A 13,648-nucleotide genomic window follows, 5' to 3' on the forward strand; every position below is an offset into this window, starting at 1 on the left:
GTCTGCAGTCTCAGGACCATAGAAAGGATCCTGTAAATGTTCAAAGACACACCCACCAAGTTAAAACACTACGCATTATTTGAGACTATGTTGGGGAAAACTTTGGTGGGTTTAGGAAAATACTCATTCCCATAAGGGCTGAGGATGCCTTTGACAGTGAGCAACCAGTGGGCACCATTGTCAGCCACTTGTCACAATACACCGTTGGTCCCTTTTCAGGGTTGTCAACTCTGTCATGGCCTTTGAAAGAAGCCTGTCTTTTCTGGTCTGGTCTGGTTTAACACCTTGTTAGCAGATGCTAACAGCATGGAGCCTGAAATAAAACACAACATCCCAGGATTCTCGTCACGTGGCTAAGGGAAAATCACAGTCTTCTTGAGTATAGATTTATGATGACATGGTTTCAAGTTTTAGAGGAAATAGATTATTATTATTTTAATGGTGATACCAGAAAATCTACAGTGTTTCCTTTTATTATACAACATAGTTTGGTGTGTAACAATCAGTGTTTTTTATATTCAATGTTTTTGGTAAATATAGATGATACAAACTGGAATATCTAAAGACACTTGCTTTTGTGTTTCATTAATAAAGCAGTTCCAGAATTTTAGTTAGTTCATTTTTTTATTCTCTTGGATCTTAAGTGTGTGTGTGTGTGTGTGTGTGTGTGTGTGTGTGTGTGTGTGGTGTGTGTGTGTGTGTGTGTGTGTGTGTGTGTGTGTGTGTGTGTACAGATATGGACATATACATGGGAGCACAGAGATCAGGGAAGGACTTTACTGTCTTTTATCTCTCTCCACTTTCCCCCCCTGAGATAGGATCTCTCATTAAATCTGCAACTCACTGGTTTTTGTTTGTTCTGGGCTAGGCTGCTGGCCAGTAATCCCCAGGAATCCTCTTTCTCTACTCTACTGGTGCTGGGATTCCAGCCCACAAGGCTATGGCTAGCTTTTAATGTATGTACTAGGTCCTCACATATGCTCAGTGAGTGCTCCTACTCACTGAGCCATCTCCCAGCCCCTGTCATCCTCCACAGTGCAGGGTAGTACTAGTTAATCATTTCCAAGGACTATGACAAAAAAACATAGAAACAAACAAAAACATCTGTTTCTAAACATGAGAGAGAGCTTGATGGTGCTGTCTCCTAGAAGCAAGCATCCCTAAATGAGGTTAAAGTGGCCCTCACTCTTGCAAGAAAACTCCTTATTTCCCACCAAAGTCCTTCATTAAAATTAGAAATGTCACAAGTCTCATCAGTGACTGTTGACAACTCAACACAGCAAGGGTCCTCCAGGGAACTAAACTTTGGCTGTAAATCACTAGTTTAAAATGCAGAATTCATATTTTTTAAATCCACAGCACTTACTGTCATTTTATTGTCAGATGTTATGAAGGTTAAATATTAGCAGTTTCTTATTGAATTTCTAATTTATTAGAATCAGCTGCTGTTTTTGTTTCTTATTTTTTAGATGCGGTCTTTTTTTGAGGTCCAGGCTGGCCTCTAACTCTTGCTCCTTTTGCTTCTGCCCTGTGCTGGGATTGTAGGCATGTGTCACCATGCCTGGCTAACTGATTTGCTTTGAAATACTTCTGACTTTCAGGCCTACTTTTAAGTCTATTCAACCAGAATTTGGGGCAAAAAGTCAATATGATCTATTACAAAAAATATCATGGTTTTAGATAGTGCTAGTAGAGGTATGGGAAACATGGCAGAATATACTCTTAATTTTTTGTTATTTTATTTCATATTCATTTTTATTAGCAACTGAAATTGCACAAATGTATGGGTTTCATGTGACACCTCAGTGATGTATAGATTGTCACAGTATTCTTAAAAAGATCATGGAAGAAAGTTCTCTCTAGCCTCAGTTTTGCACAAGTAATCTAATTTTGTTTCCTTGACACCATAATTTATGTAATATTTTACTTGTTCTTTCTGCACAGACCAAAGCACAAGGACAGATGTGAGTCTTCCTAGCAAATTTTCAGGCAGAAGCTCACTGTAAAAGAGTGCCATGCAGGCCCTCCCCTCCCTTCCCCTTCTCCCTCCCCTCCCCTCCTGTCTCCCCTCCCCTACTCCATCTTCTTTCTTGCTCTCATTTCCTACTTTTTCCCCTAATCTTCTCCCATCTATTTTTAATTCTGTGTTTTGTTCTATTGCAGAAATTTTACACATTTAATTAAACTCTTTCTGGAACAGAGTATGACATAAATCAATAGTTACTACCCAAATGTTTGTGTGCGTATGACAATAGTTTCTGTTTATTGTTTTCACAATAGCACTAAAGTTCATAAAGGCTTAGAGCAGAACAGTAGCTGGTAGGGGGTGAGGAGTGAGGAAAATAGGAGATAATTTTTTATTGAGTATAAAATTTCAATTTCCAGGATGAATAAATTCTCAAGAACTATTATATTTGAGTATCTACTATAATCCTATAATTTATATCATATAATTAAACATTTGTTTAAAAAGTATTTAAAACATTAAAAACACCTTAAAAAGTTTTCCAATAAATAAAAACACTCGAATAGTGTGGGATGAATTGGCAGAAACCCCAACACAAACGTAGTTAGAGGATGTACCATTATTGCCTCATGTAGGAGTATGGATGGAAGAAGGGTGGACATTATTTGATATTCACAAAGACAAAGACAGGCTTCCACATTTTATTTAGAATAAAATTAGCATGGTAAAAATAAATCATTAAATACACATGAAAAAGAGTGTGGTTCCAAATGAGTTTTTTTTTTCTCTCAAATTCAGCCATTTATTTATTTGCTGCTGTCTAGACAGTGTAAACAAAATGAGTTTTTAAGGCACAGAAATATGTCTCAGCTGTACCACAGTCTTACTACAGCCAGCTAAATCTACAGATAAAGTCGATCTTTGAGCACATCCCAGAAAATAAAGCAAGTGACTGGCAGATCCAAGAAAACCATTTGCAAACTCAATTTGCACTTGATGGGGCAAGCTTGCTTTTGATCCAACTCTGGTATTTCTTAGTCAATAGGGTGTAGATTCCAGGCTTGTTGGCAATGCTGCATTTATAGCCCCCTGAGACTATGGCATGGAAGACACCTTTGCAGATCAAGGGGCCACCTGAATCTCCCTGGAATAGGAAAATTGGCAGATACTTAGTGAGAAGCTGGTGAGGGCTCCAAATTTCACTATTGTTTTCTAGTGTTATTAATAGCCTTTGGTTTCCTCATGACCCAGGGTACCTAACACAGCCTCTTATTCTGAATAGGCTTTGTCTGTCTGTCTGTCTGTCTGTCTGTCTGTCTGTCTGCCTGCCTGCCTGCCTGCCTGCCTGTCTATTCTTGCTTCTTTGTGTTTGCATCTCTGTCTATAACCATGAATTTGTCTCTCTGCCCATTTTATGTTTTGTTCTCTCTGCCCCATGTCTATGTACACACCTCCCTTTGGTTACCAGTAGCTTCTGGGCTTTGCTAGTGGTAGAGGAGGTAGATACAGAGTTTGAAACTATCCACTGAAATAAAATGAGCCTCAACATTGTGAATGTCAGTTTGACACCAGTTGGCTTGGAATCAAATTGTTGTTGAAACCAGTAGAAAAGAAAAACAGAGCAAGGTAAACGGAAGGAACTATGCTTCCTCTTATCTTTTCCAGGTTTTGTTGTTGTTTGCTTTTTAATTTGTCACTTGCACACATTTGAAGATGCCACTGTGTATATAATCACCCGTTGACTGGGTGATTACACAGGACCCACTCTAATGCAGGCAACTGAATTCTGTCACAAGCAAAGCAGTCATAGAGGAGATGGTGTGGTCTTTTGGTCAAAGAGTTGACTTTCAAATATGAGGACCAGTGTTTGGGTCTGCTGCTGGTCACATGGCAAAGTGCAGGGCCTTGTCAGGGCTGGTTAGAGATGCTGGCCTGGTTAGGAGGGTGGTGACCTCAGGAAGCCCTGGAGGTGTCATGAACCAACCCAGCAAGGTTTACTCTGGAAGGATGAGAGTATTAAACTCTTATTTTTTAAAAATTAGTAATCTGGGACCAGCAAGATATTAAGATATAGCTCAGTTGGTAAGGGTGTTTGTCACCAAGTCTGATGGCCTGAGTTTCACCCCCAGGACCCACATGGTGGAAATTGTCCTCTGGCCTCCACATGTGTGCTATAGCATGCATTTATGTGCCCATACACATAATAAGTAAATGAATAAACACAATGTAAGAATGACTTAAAATTATTAAGCTACCTATGCTACTTATTAGTTATCTAAAATGTGTACCTAATGTTTTCTCACCATCTCTGTACACAAAAGATTCTGAACAGTTCCTTTTTGTTAGCCAGTCTGTGGTCTGAGTATTTGTGCTCCCTAAATTGTGTGGAGCAATCAGTCCCCCAAGGGTTAGTAGTTGAGGTAGGGATTTTTGTGGTCATGCAGCAGGGTTTCTTCTGAATGGAGTTAAAGCCCTGGGGGATGGGGGCATGACCTAGAGACTCGCCACCTCTGCCCCGAGGTTAGGGTGAAAAGAGACAATCTATGAAGTAGAACGAGACACCAAATTTACTACCAGCTTGATCTGGACTTTCCAACTCCCAGAACAGTGAAAAATAAATTTATGCCATACAGCTTATGGTATTTTTGTCTTAGAAGTCCATGTTATTTAAGAAACATATGCTGTACTTTTGAGTGCCTGGCATATGAGTCTTTTTAGTCCTCTGTAATGATCACTTTAAAAGATGGTTCTTTTGGGGGGTAAGTTATCTTCTACTTGTGACCTCAGAACTGGTAGACTTCCTAAGGATGGTAATGGCCATCAATGGACACCCGTAAAGATACAGTCTGGTGTCTGACAAACAAGCATGTAATGAGAGCAGCTTAAATGCTGGAGAAGTTCACACTGGCAGATAATTAAGAGCAGAGGACACTTTGGGATAGACAGTGAATTTTCAGAACTGTGGCCTCCTATTCTCCACACCTTTCCTTAGGGCCAGAAAATACAGAGGGGTCACCATAGTTAGAGACACTACTTTGAATGAGGATGCTTATAGTTGCTTGTGTTTTACTCTTTGGGGGGCCGGCCATTCATCTCCCAAATAAGTGCACATGGAGTCTTATTCTTACTAATGAATGCCTGGCCTTAACTTGGCTTGTTTCTAGCCACTTTTCTTATCTTAAATTATTCCATCTATCTTTTGTCTCTGGGCTTTTATCTTTCTCTATTTCTGTATACCCACATTTCACTTCTTTTTCCGTGGTTTGCTGTGTAGCTGGGTGGCTGGTCCCTGGAGTCTTCCTTTCCCTCTCTTTCTTGCTCCTCAATCCCTCTTTCCAGATTTTGCCTCTTTTTTATTTTCTCTGCCCGCCAGCCTTTCCTATTCTTTCTTCTGCTTAGCTGCTGCCATTCTGCTCTTTATGAGACCAATCAGGTGTTTTAGACAGGCAAAGTAGCACAGCTTCACAGGATTAAACAAAAGCAACATCAAAGAATGCAGCAAATGTTCAACAGCATAAACAAATGTAACACACCTTAAAATAACATTCCATAACAGATGCTTACCTGGCAGGAATCCTTTCGGCCTTTGGCATCCCCTGCACATATCATGTCCCTGGTAATAACAGGGTTTCTGTTGTAATACTTTTGGCTGTTGCAGTGTTTTCTGCCTATGATGCTAACAGTGACTTCTTGCAGGGTGTCAGAGGGTTTTAACAGATCTGGGTTGGTGGCTCCCCACCCAGTAACCTGACATTTGGTTCCATCTCTAACATAGTTTTTAGATCTCACTTGAAGCAGTTGGACATGCTTGTTGAGTTCTGCAGCAGTGTGAAGCTGAAAGATAGAAAGACAAGTAAATTATTCTTCCCCAGAGGTTTTCTGCAATTAGACCCCATTTGACTGTGCATTGGATGTGTGGTCCCTCTGTCTCAGGAAGGCATCTCTTCCTCTTGAATGTACTTTGGTGATGGTCTGCATCTGCATTTTTGGCTGTTGTTTTTTTCAGAATGTGTTTTCCATTCTCCATGGAGCTCACTGATGTCTGGGGATGGGAGTATATACAGAGTAAGAGTTCCACCCAGTCTTGAGCAAACTGGCCTTTGCCCTGCATTGGATGGTTTTCTGTGGAATGACATGTATAGGTCATGACTTTGTGGGCTGGGCTGCTTCCTGCTGGATAGAGCCCTTGAGTATGGTCTAGACTACATTTGGACTGGACAAAGAATGGTCTAGACTAAATTTTAACTTATTTCTGATTCCCTGAAGTCACTTGGTTGGCTCTGTTGCATAAACAACTGTTGCAGTTTTTGGCTGCTAATGTGCAAAGCAGTTGGGGGGAAAGCATTTCCTGTGGATCCCTGGGGCTGCTGACATGTTGCTGTTATACAGTGAGTAGTACTGTTGATTTCCCGTGCATAAATACATCTCTAATGCATCTGTGTTTTTCTTTCAGGGGAGTATATGGAGTAGCATAGCCTTCATAGAATATTTCACAGTTACCTCAAACCTGGGGAGGGTGCTTTCATGTAGTTAATTAACTGAGTGATCCTGTATGAGAATACTGAAGAGACAGAGGGAGGCGATGCTACCTACCTTGATTAGCATGATATCGTGTGATGTGAAACCTGATGGAGACCTTGAGAATGGGATGAATCTTGTAATCTTAATCGTTTGTTTTGCGGGCTCATTATTTGAAAGAGAATGTGCTCCTAAAACCACTGTGGGAGAGTGGCCTCTGGGAAACCTAAAAGAGCAAAGAAAATGGAGGTAACACAAGGATGTCCAAACCCACCAGTCAGATCTGGAGATGATGGAAGTCACATGCATGAAAGCCCAAGGAGGGTCAAGGAGACCCTCTGAGGGCCAGATGAAGCGATGGAGGCCCCACTGGATCTCATCACTCATCACTGGCTTTTCCATTAGTGTGCTTTATTTCTAGAGCTGTCACATCTTTCCAACAATGACAGGTGTTTAAATGAATCAGGTGGGGACTCGGTTATCCACTGGCTCATCTGGATAAGGAGATTCAGCTTAGGGAAACATAGGCTTATTACAGAGTAACCAAATACAGGTGAGTGAATACATTCATAGCCAGTGATGAAAAGAGAAATGATTGTTGTTATGGGGAGTTTGGACTGCATGTTGGAACCATTTGTGCATTACAGATATTCCCTGTGGTAGTATATTTACAAAAGCCATTTCAAATCATTTCTTAGAACAAGCATGTGCTAAAAATGGCCTAGAGGTGTAGCTCAGTGGTAGAGTGCTTGCTCATCTTGCGCACCCACCCAAACAAACAAAAACCAAAGAAAAGAAAAGAAGTCAGTAATTCCCATCATGGGAGGCAGAGGCAGAATTAGTACACATTTCTTTCTTTCTTTTCTTTTTTTGTGGTTTAGTGAGACAGTTTTTCTCTGTATTGTTTTGGAGCCTATCCTGGCACTCTCTCTGGAGACCAGGCTGGCCTCGAACTCACAGAGATCCACCTGTCTCTGCCTCCCGAGTGCTGGGATTAAAGGTGTGCTCTACCAACACCCGGCATTATTACACATTTCTATGAAATCCAACTGGGTTACATAGAAAAGTCTTGTCTTAAAAACCAAACAGAAATTGTATTTATCGGTACTGAAACTCCATCTTTTCTACTCGAAAAAGGTATCAAGGAACCAAGGCAGGATACAGCAGAAACACATACATTTATACACACAGATGTGTGTTCTTAAAAATCAGAAGGGGCACAGGAATGTAAAACAAACCAAAGGAAAGGCTGTGTCAGGTTCAGAGAATGCACACGTGACTGCAATGGGGAGGGAATGCACACGTGACTGCAGTGCAGAGGGAATGCACACGTGACTGCAATGGGGAGGGAATGCACACGTGACTGCAGTGCAGAGGGAATGCACACGTGACTGCAGTGGGGAGGGAATGCACACGTGACTGCAGTGGGGAGGGAATGCACACGTGACTGCAGTGGGGAGGGAATGCACATGTGACTGCAGTGGGGAGGGAATGCACACGTGACTGCAGTGGGGAGGGAATGCACACGTGACTGCAGTGGGGAGGGAATGCACACGTGACTGCAGTGGGGAGGGAATGCACACGTGACTGCAGTGGGGAGGGAATGCACACGTGACTGCAGTGGGGAGGGAATGCACACCTGACTGCAGTGGGGAGGGAATGCACACCTGACTGCAGTGGGGAGGGAATGCACACCTGACTGCAGTGCATAGGGAATGCACATGACTGCAGTGGGGAGGGAATGCACACGTGACTGCAGTGGGGAGGGAATGCACATGTGACTGCAGTGCATAGGGAATGCACATGACTGCAGTGCAGAGGGAATGCACACGTGACTGCAGTGCAGAGGGAATGCACACGTGACTGCAGTGGGGAGGGAATGCACACGTGACTGCAGTGCAGAGGGAATGCACACGTGACTGCAGTGGGGAGGGAATGCACACCTGACTGCAGTGGGGAGGGAATGCACACGTGACTGCAGTGGGGAGGGAATGCACACGTGACTGCAGTGCAGAGGGAATGCACACGTGACTGCAGTGCAGAGGGAATGCACACGTGACTGCAGTGGGGAGGGAATGCACACCTGACTGCAGTGCATAGGGAATGCACATGACTGCAGTGGGGAGGGAATGCACATGCGACTGCAGCAGACCTATGGCTGCCTGGAATTACCACTTCTAAGTGTCTATCAAAAGAAGTTATTTTGAGAATTCCAGCTCTGTTTGTTGAAATGTTTGCCTATTGCGAAATCAGAATGGAGATGGAATTTCTGAGGACATGGATTAGATTTCTCAGGATTGATTCAAGTTCAAATCAACATGCCCACTAAACCCAAAGCTCTGGAGAGCTAGGATACAAACTCCCCAGGATCAACACTGGACAGGAAAGTGGGTGTGTCTGTAAATAGCCTTGCAAGGACAGCTGTGAGGCACAAACACCACTGGGGAATGTAGATGCTGACCAAGGGAGAAAGCTGAGATTTCTGATGCACATTCTTCTGTTACCCAGTTTCTTGACTAGCTATTGACTTCAGATGCTTGGGTTATTTTTGTCTCCACTGCGAAAGGCTAGTAAACCCATGCAGATCAATATGCTCAATTGCAATCTATCCCATCATGGTCAAGTTTTCTGTCCATAGGATAAATGAAATTACCTGAATTCTACCTCTTTAAAATCTTTTTTTCTTAAAACACACACACACACACACACACACAGACAGACACACACACATACACACACATGTTGTGTGTGAACGCACTATGTTGTGTGCATGGAGGTCAGAGGACAACTTCCAGGGGTCAGTCTCTCCTTCCATCATGCGGGTCCTAGGTATAGAATTTCGGTTGTCAGGCTTGGTGAGTGACTTTACTCATTAAGTCATCTTACCGGACTCCATCTCTTTATCTGATTTCCCACAGAAGAGAATAATGCCAGGGTTATGCATGTGCATATCATAGGGTTTTTCTAACAGTGGCCATAAGCTTCTGGAGGTATTTGTATGCAGTTTCCTGAGTCCCAACCCTGACTGCCCTGTCATGGAACTACATGCAGAGTAGAACCATGGTATTGCTTGTAGTACATTTCTTTTCTTTCACAGTCTGCTGAAGATGGCTGCCAATACTGCCTTAATGGAGCCCAACAGTGCCCTCCTCAGTCCTCACAGTCCTCACAGTTCACATTCCTCATCAGTCCTCTAACTGGTTCAAAGTGACCCATCTCACACAAAGAGGATACAAGACTCCAAGCTCAGGGTTCATGTCCCAAGTCTAGTACTCTTCTCTGGACTCTTCTTTTGTCTTGTGTCAAACTCCCCTAGCATCTTGCTTCTTTGGCCTGCCTGTCTTGATGCTAAGCAGAGCCCCTGATAGACCCACTCCTGAGGTCTAGCATCAAAGGCAGGGAGGGTTCCTATCTCTTGGAGTCTCACTTGGCTCAGACAGAGAAAATATGCTGGCTATCAGAAAGCAAAATATTCCCAGTCCAATCCAATCCACACAAGTGGGCCATCATGTTTATTGCTTGGTTATTACCATGGAAAGCTGAGATGACAATATAGCAGTACTTGGTAACACGTTCTAAAGCCTTGTGTTCTGTGCTATGCTTTTCATTTATTTCCTTCATTGAAGCAGAAGCCTAGTGAGGTGGGTTGTGAACATGGTTTGGGATGGGGATGTAGCTCAGTGGTAGAAGTGCACTTGCCTAACAGACACGTGGCCTCAGGTTCAATTCCTCAGCACCACAAAAATGAAACAAAAACCAGTTCCATTGGTTTGCCTCTGGAGCTTGGTGGAGTATGGCCTCATGAAAGAGGCTGCCCAGGGTTCCATCGGATAACTTGCTCAGGCAGGTGAGAGGGAGAAGTGTGCAGGGAGGAAGGAGAGTAAATAAAAGGGCCAAGAGTTTTGCTCTTGAAAATTTAAAACATTGAAAAGTAGACAATGCAAGAGTATTTTTAAAATGCATTTCCGTTTCCTTCCTTCCTTCCTTCCTTCCTTCCTTCCTTCCTTCCTTCCTTCCTTCCTTCCTTCCTCTTTCTCTCTCTCTCTCTCTCTCTCTCTCTCTCTCTCTCTCTCTCTCTCTCTCTCTCCAGGTTCTTCCTAGGTATTCCAGGTGAGCCTTAAGCTAGCAATCCTCCTGCCCTGGCCTTCAGAGTGCTGCCATACCCGGCATCCATGTCCTTTTATATTTGATAGGGTAACTGCCAAGGCACTAAGGGAGAATAGAGTAAATGGGTGGTGCAAGAGAGAGAGAGAGAGAGAGAGAGAGAGAGAGAGAGAGAGAGAGAGAGAGAGAGCCTTCCTCCCATGTTTGGCTCTCTCTGTCACTGTGCTGAAAAGGATGGCTGGCTTAGTAAATCATTCCCTCAGGATCCCTGTGAGCACAGTTGTGGGAAGTCACCATTGAACTGTTTCATAAATATTTTGAATTTCATAAGGCTTAATATTTTTCCAAGCACTGATCTGCCTACATTTTTACACCCAAATGTCCCCTGGAGGAAATTTGATCCACATATTTCAGAGTTGTTTATATGGCAGCCATTTAAAATGATATTTAGCAAGAATTTTTAAAACTCCAGGACCTCTCTTCAGCTGTCTCTCCTCTTCTCCCACCCTTCACTGCATCTCCCCGTTGCCTTCCTATTATTATTAATAACAGTCTACTCCCCCAATTTGGGATACACTTTTCTTGAGTTAAATCCATTAAATGAATTTTAAAATTTAAATTAATATCATCTACCTTCCTGCTGGGGCTTCACACACCGTGCACCATGTTTCAAGTTTAGCCCCCAACCCAAATCTTCTACTTTGTTTGCCCTCCCCACCAGCATTTGCTGAACATTTCTACACTGAGTGAACACCATATTTGCAGAGGCACAAACTTTGCCTTGAATGAAATTTGCCAGTGATGTGGGAAGCAGGACAGAAGGCAGGGGGTGTATGGTGAGCAAGGATATGGCATCGAAATCCATCAACCTGCTCGTTAGAAACAGAAGCAATATCTTTCCCCTGTTTTCAGGCTCTGGAACTTCCAGCAGGGTCCCATTAAAATGTGCCTGCCAGACAACATCCCCAAAGCAGGGAGAATCAAGTCAGTTCAGTTGTTCTGTTTAGATGGTGTTGATGTCTAGATAGCAAGCTTTGGAAGCTAAAATACACTTTTCTTTTGAGATGGTGTCTGTCTATCATCCCTGGTTGGTGTGGACCAGGTTGGTCTTGAACTCACAAAGATATTACTGCCTACTTCTGCCTCCTGAGTGTTGGGATCAAAGGTGTGCACCACTAGGCTCAGCTAGCTTTTTAAAAATTAGATTTATTCATTTTATTTTATGTGTGAGTGATTTCCTTGTATGTATGTCTGTGCACCACATACATGCTTGGTGCCTGCAGAGATCAGAAAAGAGCATTGGCTGCCTGGAGCTACCGTTAGTGAGTTAGTGAGCTACCGTGTGGGTGCTGGGAATCAAACCCTGGGTTTCTGCAAGAGCAGCAAGTGCTCTTAGCACTGAGCCATTTCTCCAGTCCCTAGGACATGTTTTTAAGAGAAGGGCTGCACTGTTGAAAGGAAAAGAGAAGGTGACCAGAGAGCCAGGCAAGAAGCTTAAAGAACCAAACATGCAAACAGAAGAAACAAAATCAGAAAACTCAAGCAAACACCATCAGCTCTACCCTGGCTGTCTTCTCAGCATTCCAAGACAAATTTTATACTTCATCTTAAGCTGAAGGGACCTGGGCAGTTGTCGTCCATGGTCCCTTTAAATATCCCCACCCCCAATAACTTGCTCTGTGTCACTTTTTATAAAGCCTCTATAATTGTTTTCCCCCAAGAAAAGTTGTTGTCTCTTCCTGTTGTGACTCCTAAAATGTGGGTCTAGGGTAAAGCATAAGGCTGAAGAACTGAAGAATCTGTAAAGCCATTGCAGTAATACACTAACAGTGTCGTCTGCAATGTATCTGTGCACACTAGACATCTCAAATAGTCTGTATCCCTAAATAAAAACACCAATTCTCAAAACTCCATGAAACAGGATACAGTAACCCCTCTTGTACACAGGTTTCCTTTCAGCAATTTTAGTTGCTTTACACAGGCTTCCTTTCAGCAATTTTAGTTGCTTGTGGTCAACTGCTCTTGAATACTACACACAGCATTCCAGAGATAAGCAATACACACATTCTAAATAACTTACTAGAGAAGGTTTTAATAGTTCTCTGTTATCACTGTTGTTAATATTACTGCACTTAATTCACTGGCTAAGCTTTATCCTATGTGTGCTGTTCTTCCTAGGCACAGAGAATGTCATACATGGAAACGCATGGGGGACTCACCAAGAGTAGCAGTGAGCTGCTGTTAACACCCACTGCGGATGGATCAGGACTCCTCCGCAGATATGATTGCCATGGTACTGGATGGAAGCCATAAACGGTCTGGAATGTGGCTGTACTTCGCTCCCTCCGATAATCTCAGTACAGAAACCTGTAAAGGTGAGCCGACAGATGTCACGTGGTCCAACAGTGGCATCTAATTCTTCCAATAGCAGGCACCGCACTGTTATCACGATACTCTTTTCCAAGACTGATAAGACAGCATTGCTACCCAATCTTTACTGTACTTTTCCCTGGTCAGCAGTTGTAGAAGCCGAAACAGGTGAGTGGGGAAAATACTGTTGACAGTGTAAAATGTAATCACTAGAGATGTTACATCTTATTCACACGAGGCAGAAGCAGGAGATACTTACACTTCGAGGACAGATAAAGCCCAGCTGTGAGGAAAAACAGAGCAAATGAAGAAAGCCTCATATTTGCCGTGCTTCAGCGCTAAGGAGCACGGGTGAACTGCTTTGCACTGTGGCTGATGAAGAAGATTCTGGAGATGGGCGGGTTTTATTTCTGCTTTTCTTTCAAGTTTCTCACCTCACCTGCTCCAGAAGTTAGAGTTTTCACACCCAAGTTTTCAAAGTCTCTATCAGTTTGGGGAGTTTCAGGTCTGTGCTGCCAGTGGGCAGTGAAGAACTCATTTCTGGACGAGTGCTCTTGGTACAAATCGTGAAAGAAGGAAAAACAATACCCAAGCCATAAGACCCCAGTGAGTTGTAGACAGCTTGAAGGTGGTCCTTGCTCTAAAGCAGTGGTTCTCAACCTGTGGATTGAGACCCCTTTGGGATCGAAT

At 43.1% G+C, this 13,648-nt stretch overlaps 1 protein-coding gene across 1 annotated transcript; it reads right to left on the minus strand.

Moving 5' to 3' along the window:
• Window positions 1–2,948: 2,948 nt before the first annotated feature.
• On the minus strand, window positions 2,949–13,278 carry Gzmk (granzyme K). Its single transcript, XM_027401444.2, has 5 exons — window positions 13,218–13,278; window positions 12,808–12,955; window positions 6,560–6,710; window positions 5,531–5,800; window positions 2,949–3,110 (listed from the first exon to the last, which is right to left on the minus strand). The coding sequence occupies exons 1-5, from the start codon at window positions 13,276–13,278 to the stop codon at window positions 2,949–2,951; spliced, it is 792 nt and encodes a 263-aa protein (XP_027257245.1).
• Window positions 13,279–13,648: the final 370 nt, after the last annotated feature.

The sequence above is a fragment of the Cricetulus griseus genome, chromosome 2, assembly GCF_003668045.3.
Source record: "Cricetulus griseus strain 17A/GY chromosome 2, alternate assembly CriGri-PICRH-1.0, whole genome shotgun sequence".
Classification (NCBI taxonomy): Eukaryota; Metazoa; Chordata; class Mammalia; order Rodentia; family Cricetidae; genus Cricetulus; species Cricetulus griseus.